Below are 15,098 nucleotides of genomic sequence, written 5' to 3'. Positions count from 1 at the left end.
GGGGTGATACTGGATCCTCGGGATGGGGGACATGTGCAGGGGGGTGATACTGGATCCTCGGGATGGGGGAGATGTACTGTGGGTGATACTGGATCCACAGGATGGGGGAGATGTACAGGGGGGTGAAACTGGATCCTCGGGATGGGGGAGATGTACTGTGGGTGATACTGGATCCTCGAGATGGGGGAGATGTACTGTGGGTGATATTGGATCCTCGGGATGGGGGATGTACAGGGGGGTGATACTGGATCCTCGGGATGGGCGAGATGTACTGTGGGTGATACTAGATCCTCCGGATGGGGGAGATGTACTGTGGGTGATACTGGATCCTCGGGATGGTAGATGTACAGGGGGGTGATACTGGATCCTCGGGATGGTGGAGATGTACTGTGGGTGATACTGGATCCTCGGGATGGGGGAGATGTACAGGGGGATGATACTGGATCCTCGGGATGGGGGAGATGTACAGGGGGGTGACACTGGATCCTCGGCATGGGGGAGATGTACTGTGGGTGATACTGGATCCTCGGGATGGGGGAGATGTACAGGGGGGTGATACTGGATCCTCGGGATGGGGGAGCTGTACTGTGGGTGACACTGGATCCTCGAGATGGGGGAGATGTACAGGGGGGTGATACTGGATCCTCGGGTTGGGGAATGTACAGGGTGGTGATACTAGATCTTCGGGATGGGGGACATGTACAGGGGGGTGATACTGGATCCTCGGGATGGGGGAGATGTACTGTGGGTGATACTGGATCCACAGGATGGGGGAGATGTACAGGGGGTTGAAACTGGATCCTCGGGATGGGGTAGATGTACTGTGGGTGATACTGGATCCTCCGGATGGGGGAGATGTACTGTGGGTGATACTGGATCCTCGGTATGGGGGAGATGTACTGTGGGTGATACTGGATCCTCGGGGTGGGGGAGATGTACAGGGGGGTGATACTGGATCCTCGGGATGGGGGAGATGTACTGTGGGTGATACTGGATCCTCAGGATGGTAGATGTACAGGGGGGTGATACTGGATCCTCGGGATGGGGGAGATGTACAGGGGGGTGACACTGGATCCTCGGCATGGGGGAGATGTACTGTGGGTGATACTGGATCCTCGGGATGGGGGAGATGTACAGGGGGGTGATACTGGATCCTCGGGATGGGGGAGCTGTACTGTGGGTGACACTGGATCCTCGAGATGGGGGAGATGTACAGGGGGGTGATACTGGATCCTCGGGATGGGGAATGTACAGGGGGGTGATACTAGATCCTCTGGATGGGGGACATGTACAGGGGGGTGATACTGGATCCTCGGGATGGGGGAGATGTACTGTGGGTGATACTGGATCCACAGGATGGGGGAGATGTACAGGGGGGTGAAACTGGATCCTCGGGATTGGGGAGATGTACTGTGGGTGATACTGGATCCTCGAGATGGGGGAGATGTACTGTGGGTGATACTGGATCCTCGGGATGGGCAAGATGTACAGGGGGATGATACTGGATCTTCGGGATGGTGGATGTACTGGGTGCTGATACTGGATCCTCGGGATGGGGGAAATGTAATGGGAGTGATACTGGATCCTCGGGATGGGGGATGTACAGGGGGGTGATACTGGATCCTCGGGATGGCGGATGTACTGTGGGTGATACTGGATCCTCGGGATGGCGGATGTACTGTGGGTGATACTGGATCCTCAGGATGGGGGAGATGCACAGGGGGGTGATACTGGATCCTCGGGATGGGCGAGATGTACAGCAGGGTGGTACTGGATCTTCGGGATGGTTGATGTACTGGGTGGTGATACTGGATCCTCGGGATGGGGGAAATGTAATGGGAGTGAGACTGGATCCTTGGGATGGTGGATGTACAGTGGGGTGATACTGGATCCTCGGGATGGAGGAGATGTACTGTGGGTGATACTGGATCCTCGGGATGAGGGAGATGTACTGTGGGTGATACTGGATCCTCGGGATGGGGGAGATGGACAGGGGGGTGATACTGGATCCTCGGGATGGGGGAGATGTACTGTGGGTGATACAGGATCCTCGGGATGGGGGAGATGTACTGTGGGTGATACTGGATCCTCGGGATGGGGGAGATGTACAGGGGGGGTGATACTGGATCCTCGGGATGGGGGAGATGTACTGTGGGTGATACTGGATCCTCGGGATGGGGGAGATGTACTGTGGGTGATACTGGATCCTTGGGATGGTGGATGTACAGTGGGGTGACACTAGATCATCGGGATGGGGGAGATGTACTGTGGGTGATACTGGATTCTCGGGATGGGGGAGATGTACTGTGGGTGATACTGGATCCTCGGGATGGGGGAGATGTACAGGGGGGTGATACTGGATCCTCGGGATTGGGGATGTACAGGGGGTTGATACTGGATCCTCGGGATGGGGGAGATGTACAGTGGGGTGATACTGGATCCTCGGGATGGGGGAGATGTATGGGGGGGTTTACTGGATCCTCGGGATGGGGGAGATTTGCAAAGGGGTGATACTGGATCCTCGGGATGGGGGAGATGTACTGTGGGTGATACTGGATCCTCGGGATGGTGGAGATGTACTGTGTGTGATACTGGATCCTTGGGATGGTGGATGTACAGGGGGGTGATACTAGATCATCGGGATGGGGGAGATGTACTGTGGGTGACATTGGATCCTCGGGATGGGGGATGTATAGGGGGGTGATACTAGATCCTCGGGATGGTGGAGATGTACTGTGGGTGATACTGGATCCTCGGGATGGGGGTTGTACATGGGGGTGATACTAGATCCTCGGGATGGGGGAGATGTACTTTGGGTGATACTGGATCCTCGGGATGGGGGAGATGTCCAGGGGGGTGATACTGGATCCTCGGGATGGAGGAGATGTACTGTGGGTGATACTGGATCCTCGGGATGGGGGAGATGTACTGTGGGTGATACTGGATCCTCGGGATGGGGGAGATGTACAGGGGGGTGATACTGGATCCTCGGGATGGGGGAGATGTACAGGGGGGTGATACTGGATCCTCGGGATGGGGGAGATGTACTCTGGGTGATACTGGATCCTCGGGATGGGGGAGATGTACAGGGGGGTGATACTGGATCCTCGGGATGGGGGAGATGTACAGGGGTGTGATCCTGGATCCTCGGGATGGGGGAGATGTACTGTGGGTGATACTGGATCCTCGGGATCGGGGTGATGTACTGTGGGCGATACTGGATCCTCGGGATCGGGGAGATGTAATGGAAGTGATACTGGATCCTCTGGAATTCTTGGGAACTGCGAGATGTACAGGGGTAATGCTGGAGCTGGAAGAATTTCTGCATTTTCTGAGCAGAAGGAAGTTGGAATAATTAGATTCAGTTCAGAAAAGTGCAAGAGCATCATATGCAGCCAGTGACGCATAGCTTGTTTTGATGTGTGAGAATTTAATTCTCCATTTCTGCATTTGTACAGGAGATACAAAGAACCAAACCAGAGGTGAAGGCAACGAGAGGCAGAGAAACCGATTGACTGAACAAAGGAGAACTGGCGATAGAGAGTGAAGGACGGAAGAACGAGGGTGAAACAGAGCAAAGGAGAGCTGAAGGAAAGTGAGAGAGGGGGAGTGTGAAAGAGAGAGGGATTGACAGATGGAGAGGAAGAGACAAAGAAAGAGGCAGAGAGATTGAGAGAGAGAGAGAGAGAGGGAGGGAGAGAGAGGAGAACAAAAACAGTGAGAGGTAGAGAGGGTAGTAGGTCGAACCGTTAAGAATTTGAGTGAAGGGGCTTAGAGAGTGAAGAGTGGTGGTATGGGAGAGTGAGAGAGAGAGAGGAAAAGCAGGAGGAAGAGAATCAGAGAGGGGGAGGGTGGGGAGGCTGGAAAAATCAGAGAGGGAGTGGGAGAGAGAGAATGAGAGAAAAAAAATAAGAGAGCTAGAGAGGAAAAGCAGGGTGAAGAGAATCAGAGAGAGAAAGGGTGCAGGGGTGGGGAGGCTGGAACAATCAGAGAGGGAGTGAGAGAAAGAGTTTTTGAGAGAGAGGGAGGAATAGCAGGAGGAAGAGAATCAGAGAAGGAGAGGGTGGGGAGACAGACAGTGAAAATTCAGAGAGGGAGTGAGAGAGAGAGAACGAGTGCAGACAGAGTGAGGAAAAGCGTGGGAGATTGCCGGGTGTGAGAGTGAGAGAGAGAATGTGAGAGGAAGCGGAGAGTGGGAGAGACAGGGAGAGGGGAGACGGGGTGTAGGGTTACGCTGTGAACTCCTGATCTTTGCCTGGGTGTGGTGGCGTGTGACCATGAGGCTCTCGTACCTCTTCACCTTCATCCTCCTGTTTGGAATGCTGGGGCTGCTCTTCCTCATCCACATTCAGGACCTGCTGGAGGTGAACCACCAGGAGACCACAGGTCAGTCTTCTACCTTCTCCCTGTTCTGCTTTCTGTACCTGATTGGGGAGCGGACGCTGAGTTGAGAGGTGTCTGTACCATCCCCGGTTCCTCAGGCTACAGGCTCAGATGAGAGGGACAGGAAAGAGCAGATAGATTTCAATCCGAAAAATTGTGAAGTGATTCTCTTTGGAAGGTGGCGCATGAAGGCAGAGCACAGGGCTAATGGCAGGATTCTTAGCAGTGTGGAGGAACAGAGGGATATCCAGGTCTACATCCACAGATCTTTCAGTGTTGCCACACAAATTGACAGAGTGGTTCAGAAGGTGTATGGTGCGTTGGCCTTCATTGGTCGGGACATTGAGTTCAGGAGCCGGGAGGCAATGTTGAGGCCACCTAAAACTCTGGTTTGACCACACTTGGAATATTGTGCTCAGTTCTGGTCACTTCATTATAGGAAGGATGTGGAGGCTTTAGAGAGGGTGCAGGGGAGATTCACCAGGTTGCTGCCTGGAATGGAGAGCATGACTTATGAGGACAGGTTGAGCGAGCTAGGGTTTTTCTCTTTGGAGAGGAGGAGGATGAGAGCTGACTTGATGGAGGTGATAGAGGTGTACAAGATACATAGAGTGGACAGCCAGAGATTTTTCTTCAGGGTGGAAATGACTGATACAAGGGGACATAATTTTAAGGTGATTGGAGGAAAGTATAAGCAGATGTGAGAGGTAAGTTCTTTGCACAGAAAATGGTGGGTGTATGAAATGCGTTACCAGGGATGGTTCCAGAGGCAGATAACTTAGGGGCATTTAAGTGACTCTTAGATAGATGGGCGATAGGAAAATGGAGGGCTATGTGGGAGAGAAGGGTTAGATTGATCTTAGAGTAAGTTAAAAAGTTGGTGCAACGTTGTGAACCAAAGGACCTGTACTGTGGTAAAGTGGGAAATAATCTCCAATAGTTGGAGAGGAACAACTTTCAAATTATTAATGTAACCAGAAAACATGGAACTGCCCAAAGGATTGTGGATATTGGAGACATTCCTCTGAATACTGTACAGCTAGAGTCTGAATGTGAGAGAATTTAAACCCAGTACTCGTTACTACAGTCAGAAGGTGTTGTTCATGGGGTGAGTGGATCTGGGAAGGGAACAGGAACAAGTGGATCACTAGAGTAACATAATAGTTAGTGTGTAGTGTTTAGTGTAGGGTGTCATGGTAACACAGTATTTAGTACGTAGCGTTTAGCGTAGAGTACCACGGTAACAGTGTTAAGCATAGAATGCCCTGGTAAGATAGTGTTCAGACTAGGGTACCAGGGCAATGGAGTGGCTAGTGTGTAGGGTCCAGCATAGGGTGCCCCAGTAACGTCGTGTTTAGTGTAGGGTGCCAGGGTAATGTAGTGTTTGGTGTAGGGTGCCAGGGTAACATAATGTATAGTGTAGGGTGCCATGGTAACGTAGTGTTTAGTGTAGGGTGCCAGGGTAATGTAGTGTTTAGCGTAGGGTGCCAGGGTAACATAGTGTTTAGTGTAGGGTGCCCCGGTAACGTAGTGTTTAGTGTGTAGTGCTTAGCGTCTGTAACTGCGGTAACCCAGCGGTTATTACGCAGTGGTAACTGCATGGTGCTACAGTAGTTTGCGTTTAGCACAATGCTATTACAGGTCAGTTCATCAGCAGCCTCTTTAAGGAGTTTGTACTTTCTCTCCAGGCCCATGTGGGTTTCCTTTGGGTGCTCCGATTTCCTCCCACAGCTCAAAGACATGGTCATTGTGAATTGTTCTGTGATTACCGCCGGGTTTAATCAGTGAGTTGCTGAGCGGTGTGTCTCATTGGGGCAGAGGGGCCTGTTCCACGCTGTATCTCCAATCACAATAGAGATGTCCTGGGTTTGTCAGAAGGCCAGTCTGAGTGAAACCATTGTCCAGCTGGAACACTGTGGATAGTCAGATCGCTGTGGCTGAGATGGGCTCCTACCCTCTAATGTTTAACTCAAATCGACCTACATTTTTATACTTTCTCTAAAATAAGGGTCCTGGTTTGCAAGGCAGGGCTTATACTGATATATTTAAACAATGAATCTAGTACAGCCATAAATCACCCTTCAGCTCCAGAACCAGAGAATTTAAACAAGATGTGTATTCACACAAGAGATTCTGCTGTTGCTGGAAATCCAGAACAACACACACAGTACTGGAGGAACTCAGCAGGCCAGGCAGCATCTATGAAGGGGGCCGAACAGTGATTGCGTATTCCACTTCATAGGTGCTGACTAACCTGCTGAGTTCTTCACAAGACGAACAACCTGAATCCTCCCAATTTCTGCAATCACTGTCCCGTCACACACTCCCAGGACAGGGATAGTGTGGGTTAGACTGAGTAAATCTCCCCATACACTGTCCCGTCACACACTCCCAGGACAGGGATAGTGTGGGTTAGACTGAGTAAATCTCCCCATACACTGTCCCGTCACACACTCGCAGGACAGGGATAGTGTGGGTTAGACTGAGTAAATCTCCCCATACACTGTCCCGTCACACACTCCCAGGACAGGGATAGTGTAGGTTAGACTGAGTAAATCTCCCCATACACTGTCCCGTCACACACTCCCAGGACAGGGATAGTGTGGGTTAGACTGAGTAAATCTCCCTCTACACTGTCCCATCACACACTCCCAGGACAGGGATAGTGTAGGTTAGACTGAGTAAATCTCCCTCTACACTGTCCCATCACACACGTCTATTACCCTCCAGCCAGCAGGCTCCTGAACCAGCGTAGATAACTTCACTGACCACAGCTCTGAGCTGATTCTGTGACCTACAACCTCACTCTCCACAGCTCGTGTTCTCAGAGTTATTACTTTTATTGTTTGCCAATTGTCTTGCTTTGCATGTTGGCAGTTTGTCATTTTTTATGTATGTTTTTGTCAATTCTATCATATTTCTTTTTTTTCAGTAAATACCTCCAAGAAGATGAATCTCAGGGTTGTATTTGGTGACATGCACATACTTTGATAATAAATTTACTTTGTCTTTGAGTAAAGCTCCCTCTACACCATCATTCTGATAAAGTGACAGTAAGTAAGACAGGTGGATCAGAACTCTGGGGTGGAAATGAGCCCATTGGCAAGCCTCAGAGTGAGGAAATACAAAAATAACCAGGAGTCGTTTTGGTGCTGAGGGTGAACCTCTGCCTGTGTGGACACTGGGGGTGGGGTGCTGGAACTTGGGGAGCTCACTAGACGTGTGCCTGGAAGCTCAGACAACAGGCCTTTCTGCCCTTTGTGCTGTCCAACAACTCCCGATTTAACCCTCATCTAATCACAGGATAATGTACAATGACCAATTAACCTACTAACCAGTGCGTTTTTGGATTGGGGGGAGGAGACTGGAAACACCCGGAGGAAACCCATGCGTACACTAGAAGACTGCACAAACTTTCTTACAGATGACGCTGGAATTGAACTCTGAACTCAGACGCCCCGAGGTGTAGTAGCGTTGTACTAAGTGGAGGCTTTCTCATTCTCCCTCCCATCATCAAGAACACAGCTTCTATGAATTAGAATTGGAATCAGAAGCAGAATCAAGTTTATTACACTGGACAACAAATATTTTTAAATGTTTTCCTTTTTCAGAAACTTTTTGGTTTCTGCTAGACCACTTGAAGCTGAGAACAAATTCAATTTCAGATAACTTGTATCATGTAGGAATTTGGAGAAACAGGAAAGTTACTTTTATTGAATGTAATACGTTTAATTGCATAACAGTGCTGATGCTTTGCAATCGTTCAACTAAACTAAAGATGTTTTGTTGATGATTTTCATTTGTACTCAGTGTCTGAGGCTTCTTGCTAAAGTGTCCAACAATAATCAGCCAGCATTGATGGATTTCAGTTGTCCTAGTACGGTTTCTTCATGACTGCAATGTCCTGGTGAAACCTTTCACCATGCTTATCACTGACAATGCCAAGATGAGCAAGGAGGAAGTCTAACTGGGAAATGAATCTTCAGTGACAAGCTGCACTTCATGGTTTTGTATGCTTGAGGTGTGCATGTAGTTTTGTGCTCTATAGTTGCCAAGAAAATTTTCAACAACATCCATGCGATTTTTTCCAGTCCCACTAGAAGTTCTTTGAATTGTCTGACATTGATGACCTGTTTGATTTGGAGCAACAAAAATGCCTTCCCTAATCTTGGCTTTAGTTGTCTGGGAAACATCTGTCTTAAATATCAAACTTCTTCATGGAAATTTATAGCCTTTCTAAAACTTATCCTGCCATGCAGAACCTGCCCTGCCTAAGCATGCCCGGACAAGATAGAAAAATTTTCAGCTTACACTGTGGGCTACACTTGAATTGACTTGAATTATGAATTGAAATAACAAAGATAGGCAATTTCCAAAAAAAAATGGTGTGTGATAGGGAAATTTCATGGTGATTTTTATGATCAGCAGCTCTGACTCCATAAGACACATCCAAAAGTATTCAGGAAGCAAAGTCTTTGTTGTCCAGAGTTACCACTCACATATGTTGTGAAATTCATCATTTTGTGGCAGTAGTACAATGGAATACGTTAAAAAGACCATAAATTACAATTTAAAAATATATATTTATATACAGTTGAAGTTTCATAGAAATAGTTAAAAAGGTATAAAAAAACAAACTTGAGTAACAATGTATTTAAATGAAATAAAGAACAAACCAGAACACTACCTATACAACTATAGTATTATAAAAATGTGTAGTAGTTATTGAGGAATTCATCCAGTGTATGCAGATGTGTTCTTTCGATTGACTGTAAATGAGCAAAATCAGTGCAGATACCTACTGCAGATAACGGACTGCCTTCATACCATGCTTTCAACGACTAAATCATCCAAATCTTCATTTTCATTGTAACATTCAAAATGATTGTCAATACCTTCAAATTCTTTGAAGTTTCTAACTTATGGAGTAGTGAAATTGTTTTATTTTTGGCATCTCCTAGTCTGAATGCTTGAATCCTCAGTGAACAAAATAGTTCTGAATTATCTTTATGCTTATTTCTTGCCAACTATCAGTGACAAAAATCACTGCTTTTTGAACACAAATACACGCAACTGCCACTATTTAAAAACTCTTCATTCTAAGCATGGTGTGATGGCCATGTAAGTGTACGTCACTGATGCTAGTTAGAAACTGGTCAGCCACCGTCTCCTGTCCCAATTAAAAAGCATAGTGTCCAGAACAAACAAAGGGAATCCTGGCTATTTTCTCAATTAGTTTTTGTTCTTTAAGAGTTCTCCCAAATATGCAGCAGCCTTGATTAACCAATGGCCCAATTACCTGGAATCCTCTGTATTTCCCGTTCACTGGCAATTCAATCTACTGCAAAATAATGAGGTGGTGTCCATGGATTCGAGGTCTGTTCAGAAATCTGATGGTGTGGGGAGGTCCTGATGGAGGGTCTTGGTCCAAAACATCGACTGTTCTTCCTTTCCATGGATGCTGCCTGACCGGCTGAGTTCCCCCAGCTTTCTGTGTGCGTTGCTTTGAATTTCCAGCATCTGCAGACTTTCTTGTGTTAATGAAGCTGTTTTTAAAACGTTGAGTGTGTGGGATGCAGAACAGAGAAAGCAGATGAAAGTAATTTTCCACAACATTGGGCGCAGTTCAGTTCAGATACTCCAGCTTGAAGTAAACTTTGTAACAGATAAGCCTTGATTGTATTCTTGGAGGCTGTGACCCCAGTAATAGACTGCTTCTGAAAGGGTTAATTCCGAGGATAGGCTAAGTAAATAAGGCAAAACCTGCTGTGTTCAGAGGAGTGAGGTTAGAGAAGGAAGCCTCCCATATCTTTCTGAGACACAGGCAACAGAGGGAACACACAACAGGATGCCACAAACAGGCAATCAGGTATCCCGATGCAGGAACTATACTGGGAGGGATAATTCAGTGTGCGATTTCTCATGAGACAAGTTAATCCTGAGAGGGAGGCAGCCTTGCTGGGAAATAACCGGGGTGGGGTAGACCCTGGATTGGGGGGAATAGACTGGGTGGAATTGAAATTGGTTTATTTTGTCACATGTACTGAAAATCTTGTCTTGCAAACCGTCCCTACAGATTAGGTCATTACACAGTGCATTGAGGTAGAACTGAGTAAAACAATATCACAGAATGCACAGAACTTCCTGAGTGGAATCTGACTCATCACTAATTCTTCTGTGGCCCGGTTTATGGTTGGTTCTTGCTGCACAGAATGGTCCTAAACATAGAGAGTACAACACGGGACAGGCCGTTCTAATTTACACCAAATCGCCTGCTCCTGTGTACCATCCACGTCCCTCCAATCCCTTCACATACCCCTGACTGCCTAAACAGCTGTTTAAGCTCCACAAACTGCTTACTTCTACTTCCACCCCCGGGAATCCATTCCAGGTCTTTACTTGTCTCTGCGTAAAAAGCTTGTCTCTCACGTCACCCTACTAAACACAGAGGTTCTCTGGTGTTTGACATTGCCACCCCAGGGTAAGGATTCTGCCTGCTCTCCCTGCCTATGCTCCTCATGATTTCAAAGACCCCCGTCAGGTCTCCCCTCAGCCTCCAATGCTCCAGGGAGATAGAAAGATAAAGATTGAAGATTAGTTTTGTTTGTCATTTGCGTCAATGACCAATACAGTGCGAGGATGTGCTGGGGGCAGCCCACGAGTGTCACCATGGTTCCGGCACCAACATAGCATGTCTACAACTTACTAACCGGAATGTGGGAGGAAGCCAGCGCACCCTGAGGAAACCCACACGGTCACGGGAAGAACGTACAACCTCAAATGGTCAGAAACTGAAACCGGGTTGCTGGCACTGTGAAGAATGACACCAGCCACTACACAGCCATGTCACCTCACCAGAAACACTGACTGCAGTTTGTGCCTTTCAGACAGGGGCAGTCTGCTCGTCCTAATCTGTGCGGACATTAAAGCCACCTACCTGGTCTTTGCCTGATGGTCGAACTTATACACATAAATTTGAGGTGTTATCAGCCCGGCTAAACAAAGCTTCCACCAAGACCTACAAGTCATTTCTTTTCCTTAAAGTCTCAGAATTGGAATCAAAATCTGTCTATTATTACTGACATTGTGAAATTTCTTATTTTGTGACAGCAGTACGCTACATTACATACAAATGACTAAAATTTAGATTATGAGGACATGCATTCCTCTTTTATTGTCATTTAGTAATGCATGCATTAAGAAATGATACAACATTCCTCCGGTGTGATATCACAGAAACACAGGACAGACCAAGACTGAAAAACTGACAAAAACCACATAATTATAACGTATAGTTACAACAGTGCAACAATACCATAACTTGATGAAGAACAGGCCATGGGCACAGTAAAAAAGTTCAAAGTCTCTCAAAATTCCCATATCTCACGCAGATGGGAGAAGGAAGAAAACTCTCCTTGCCATGCCCGACCACAGTCCGACTCTGAGTTGTCTGAAAACTTCAAGCCTCCGATCGGCCCTCCGACACCGAGTACTGAGCACCATCTCTGCCGAATGCTTCGACCCCAGCCTCGGTCGCCAGCAGCAGACAAAGCCGGGGATTTTGGGGCCTTCCCTCTGGAGATTCTTGATCGCACAGTAGCAGCGGCAGCGAACCGGGCATTTCGGAAGTTTCTCCAGATGTTCCTCTGTGCTTCTCACGTCTGTCTCCATCAAATCAGAATTGTGCATGACATCCTACTTACAAATACGATGTCATTTCACCGGAGAGCTGCGCGGGCTGCGTCACGCTGCCATCTTCTCCTCCCGCCTCTGATTACAGTCAGAAACAAAATAGTACGAGAAGAGAGCACAATGTTGAGGTAGTGTTCACGGGCTCACGGACCGTTCAGAAACCTGATGGTGGTGGGGAAGAATCTGGTCTAAAATGTTGAGAGTGGGTCTTCAGGCTCCTGTATCTCCTCCCAATGAGAAGAGGGCATGTCCTGGGTGGTAAGGGCCTGTATCTCCTCCCTGGTGGTAGCAATGAGACCAGGGCATGTCCTGGGTAGTGAGGGTCCTGAGTGATGGATGCCTCCTTCTTGAGGCATCGCCTTTTGGAGATGTTCTGGATACCAGGCAGGCTAGACAGGATAGACAAGAGCGACAGGGAGGTTGTCATCCCAAGGGTCCAGGCGACAGATAAACGGGAGACTGTCAGGAGAGGGAAGGGAGAATGTCAGATACCGGAGAGCACACCGGTGGCTGTCCCCCTCCATTTTGAGTACTGTTGGGGGGTGGGGGGGTGGACCGACCTGGGGGAAGAAACAGCGGCTATTTTTCTGGCACTGAGTCTGGCCTGCGGCTCAGAAGGGTAGGGAACTAAAGAGGATGGTAGCAACAATAGATAACTCTGTAGTCAAGGGGACAGATAGACGATTCTGTGGACGCAAAAAGGAAACACGAATAGCAGTTTGCCTCCCAGGTGCCAGGGTCTGAGATGTTTCTGAACGTATCCACAATCTCCTGAAAAGGGAGGGTGAGCAGCCAGAAGTCGTGGTACCTATCGGTACCAATGACATAGGAAGAAAACAGAACACAGGGAGTGAGGAGGGAAGCTGAGAAGCAGGACCTCAAAGGTAGTAATCTCGGTATTGCTGCCTGTGTCACGCGACAGTGAGGATAGGAATAGAATGAAGTGACAGATAAATCTGTGGCTGAAGAACTGGAGCAGGAGTCAGGGATACAGATTTCTGGATAATTGTGACCTCTTCTGGAGCAGGTGGGACCTGTACAAAAGGGACGAGTTGCACTTGAATCCGAAGGGGACCAATATCCTTGTGGACAGGTTTGCTAAAGCTGTTGGGAGCAGTTTAAACTGGGGGATGGGAACCAGTATGACAGAGCTGAGGATGAGCCAGCAGGTTTACAAGTAGATGATGGGTGTAACATGAATGCAAGGAAGGACAAGCCAATGACTGGGTACAAATGCAGACAGAGCAAAGAGTTAAATTGTACCACAGAGGCAAAATCCAAAAGGGCAAACAATTAAGGACTGAAGGGGCTGTATTTAAATGTGCATAGCATTCAGAATAAGGTGGACAAACGCATAGCGCAATTAGAGATTGTTCGGTATGATATTACGGGCATCACTGAGACGTGGCTAAAAAAAGGCATTGTTGGGAGCTTAACATCAAAGGATATACTTTGTATTGAAAGGACAGGCAGGAAGGCATAGGCGGTGGTGTGGCTCTGTTGGTAAGAGATGGAATTACATCTTTAGAAAGATGTGACATAGGTTTAGAGAATGTTGAATCTTTGTGGGTGGAGTTGAGAAAATGGAAGGGTAAAAAATCCATTATGGGAATCACATATAGGCCTCCATATAGTAGCCAAGATGTGGGGTTGAGATGGCAAAGGGAACTGGAAAGGGCATGTAATAAGGGTAATGACACAATTGTAATGGGGGACCTCAATATACAAGGGGATTGGAAAAATCAAATTGGTGTTGGATCGCAAGAGAGGGAATTTGTTGAATGCCTATGAGATGGTTTTTCAGAACAGCTTGTGCTTGAGCCTACTCGGGGAAAGGCTATCTTAGATTGGTTGTTGTGTAAAAACCTTGATCTTATTGGGGAGCTTAATGTAAAGGAACCCATAGCAGCCAGTGATCATAATATGACTGAATTCATACTGGAATTTGAGAAGGAGAAGCATAACTCAAATGTATCAGCATTGCAATGGAATAAATGAAATTACAGAGGCATGAGAGAAGAGCTTGCCCAGGTGGATTTTTTGCCCAGAAAGGAAATTATAGACCAATTACCCTGACCTCAGTGTTGGGAAGATGTTAGAGTCAATTGTTAAGGGTGGAGGTGATGGAGTACTTGGTGACACAGGACAAGATAGGACAAAGTCAGCATGAAAATCCTGTCTGACGAACCTGTTGGAATTCTTTGATGTTACAAGTAGATGCCAAAGGACTTGGACAGATTCGGAGAATGGGCAAGAGAGTGGCAAATGAAATACAACATTGGAAAATGCATGGTCATGCACTTTGGTAGTAGAAATAAATTTACAGATCATTTTCTAAACAGGGAGAAACTCCAAAAATCTGAGATGCAAAGGGACTTGGGAGTCCTTGTGCATGACACCCTAAAGGTTAACTTGAAGGTTGAGTCAGTGGTGAGGAAGGCAAATGCCATCTTAGCATTCATTTCAAGAGGTCAGAATACAAGAGCAGGGATGTGATGCTGAGGCTTTATAAGGCACTGGTGAGGCCTCACCATGAGTATTGTGTACAGCTCCTCATCTTAGCAGAGATGTGCTGACATTGGAGACGGAACAGAGGAGGTTTACAAGAATGATTCCAGGAATGAAAGGGTTATTATACAAGGCATTTTTGATGGTTCTGAGTCTGTACTCACTGGAATTTAGAAGGATAAGGGTGGATCTCATCGAAATATTTCAAATGTTGAAAGGCCTAGACAGAGTAGATGTGGAAAGGATGTTTCCCATGGTGGGGGAATCTCGGACAAGTGGGTACAACCTCAGGATAGAGGGGCTTCCATTTAAAACAGAAATGCAAAGAAATTTCTTTAGCTAGAGGATGGTGAATTTGTGGAATTTGTTACCACAGGCAGCTGTGGAGGCCAGGTCATTGTGTGTATTTAAGGCAGAGATTGATAGGTTCTTGATTGGACACGGCATCAAAGGTTGTGGGGAGAAGACTGGGGAGTGAGCCTGAGGTTCTGTTGTGGCTTCCTTGTAATTGCATA

At 47.4% G+C, this 15,098-nt stretch overlaps 1 protein-coding gene across 1 annotated transcript in view; it reads left to right on the top strand.

Moving 5' to 3' along the window:
* Positions 1-3,909: 3,909 nt before the first annotated feature.
* Positions 3,910-15,098, top strand: part of LOC134356397 (carbohydrate sulfotransferase 8-like) — a 51,399-nt gene continuing 40,210 nt past the window's right edge. The window contains exon 1 of the mRNA XM_063067330.1: positions 3,910-4,386. Within this exon, the coding sequence (XP_062923400.1) occupies positions 4,278-4,386 (109 nt within the window). The 5' untranslated portion in view covers positions 3,910-4,277. The remainder of the gene's footprint in view (positions 4,387-15,098) is intronic.

The sequence above is a fragment of the Mobula hypostoma genome, chromosome 14, assembly GCF_963921235.1.
Source record: "Mobula hypostoma chromosome 14, sMobHyp1.1, whole genome shotgun sequence".
Classification (NCBI taxonomy): domain Eukaryota; kingdom Metazoa; phylum Chordata; class Chondrichthyes; order Myliobatiformes; family Myliobatidae; genus Mobula; species Mobula hypostoma.
The sequence above is the reverse complement of the archived record's forward strand: the minus strand, read 5'-3'. Positions and strand labels throughout refer to the sequence as shown.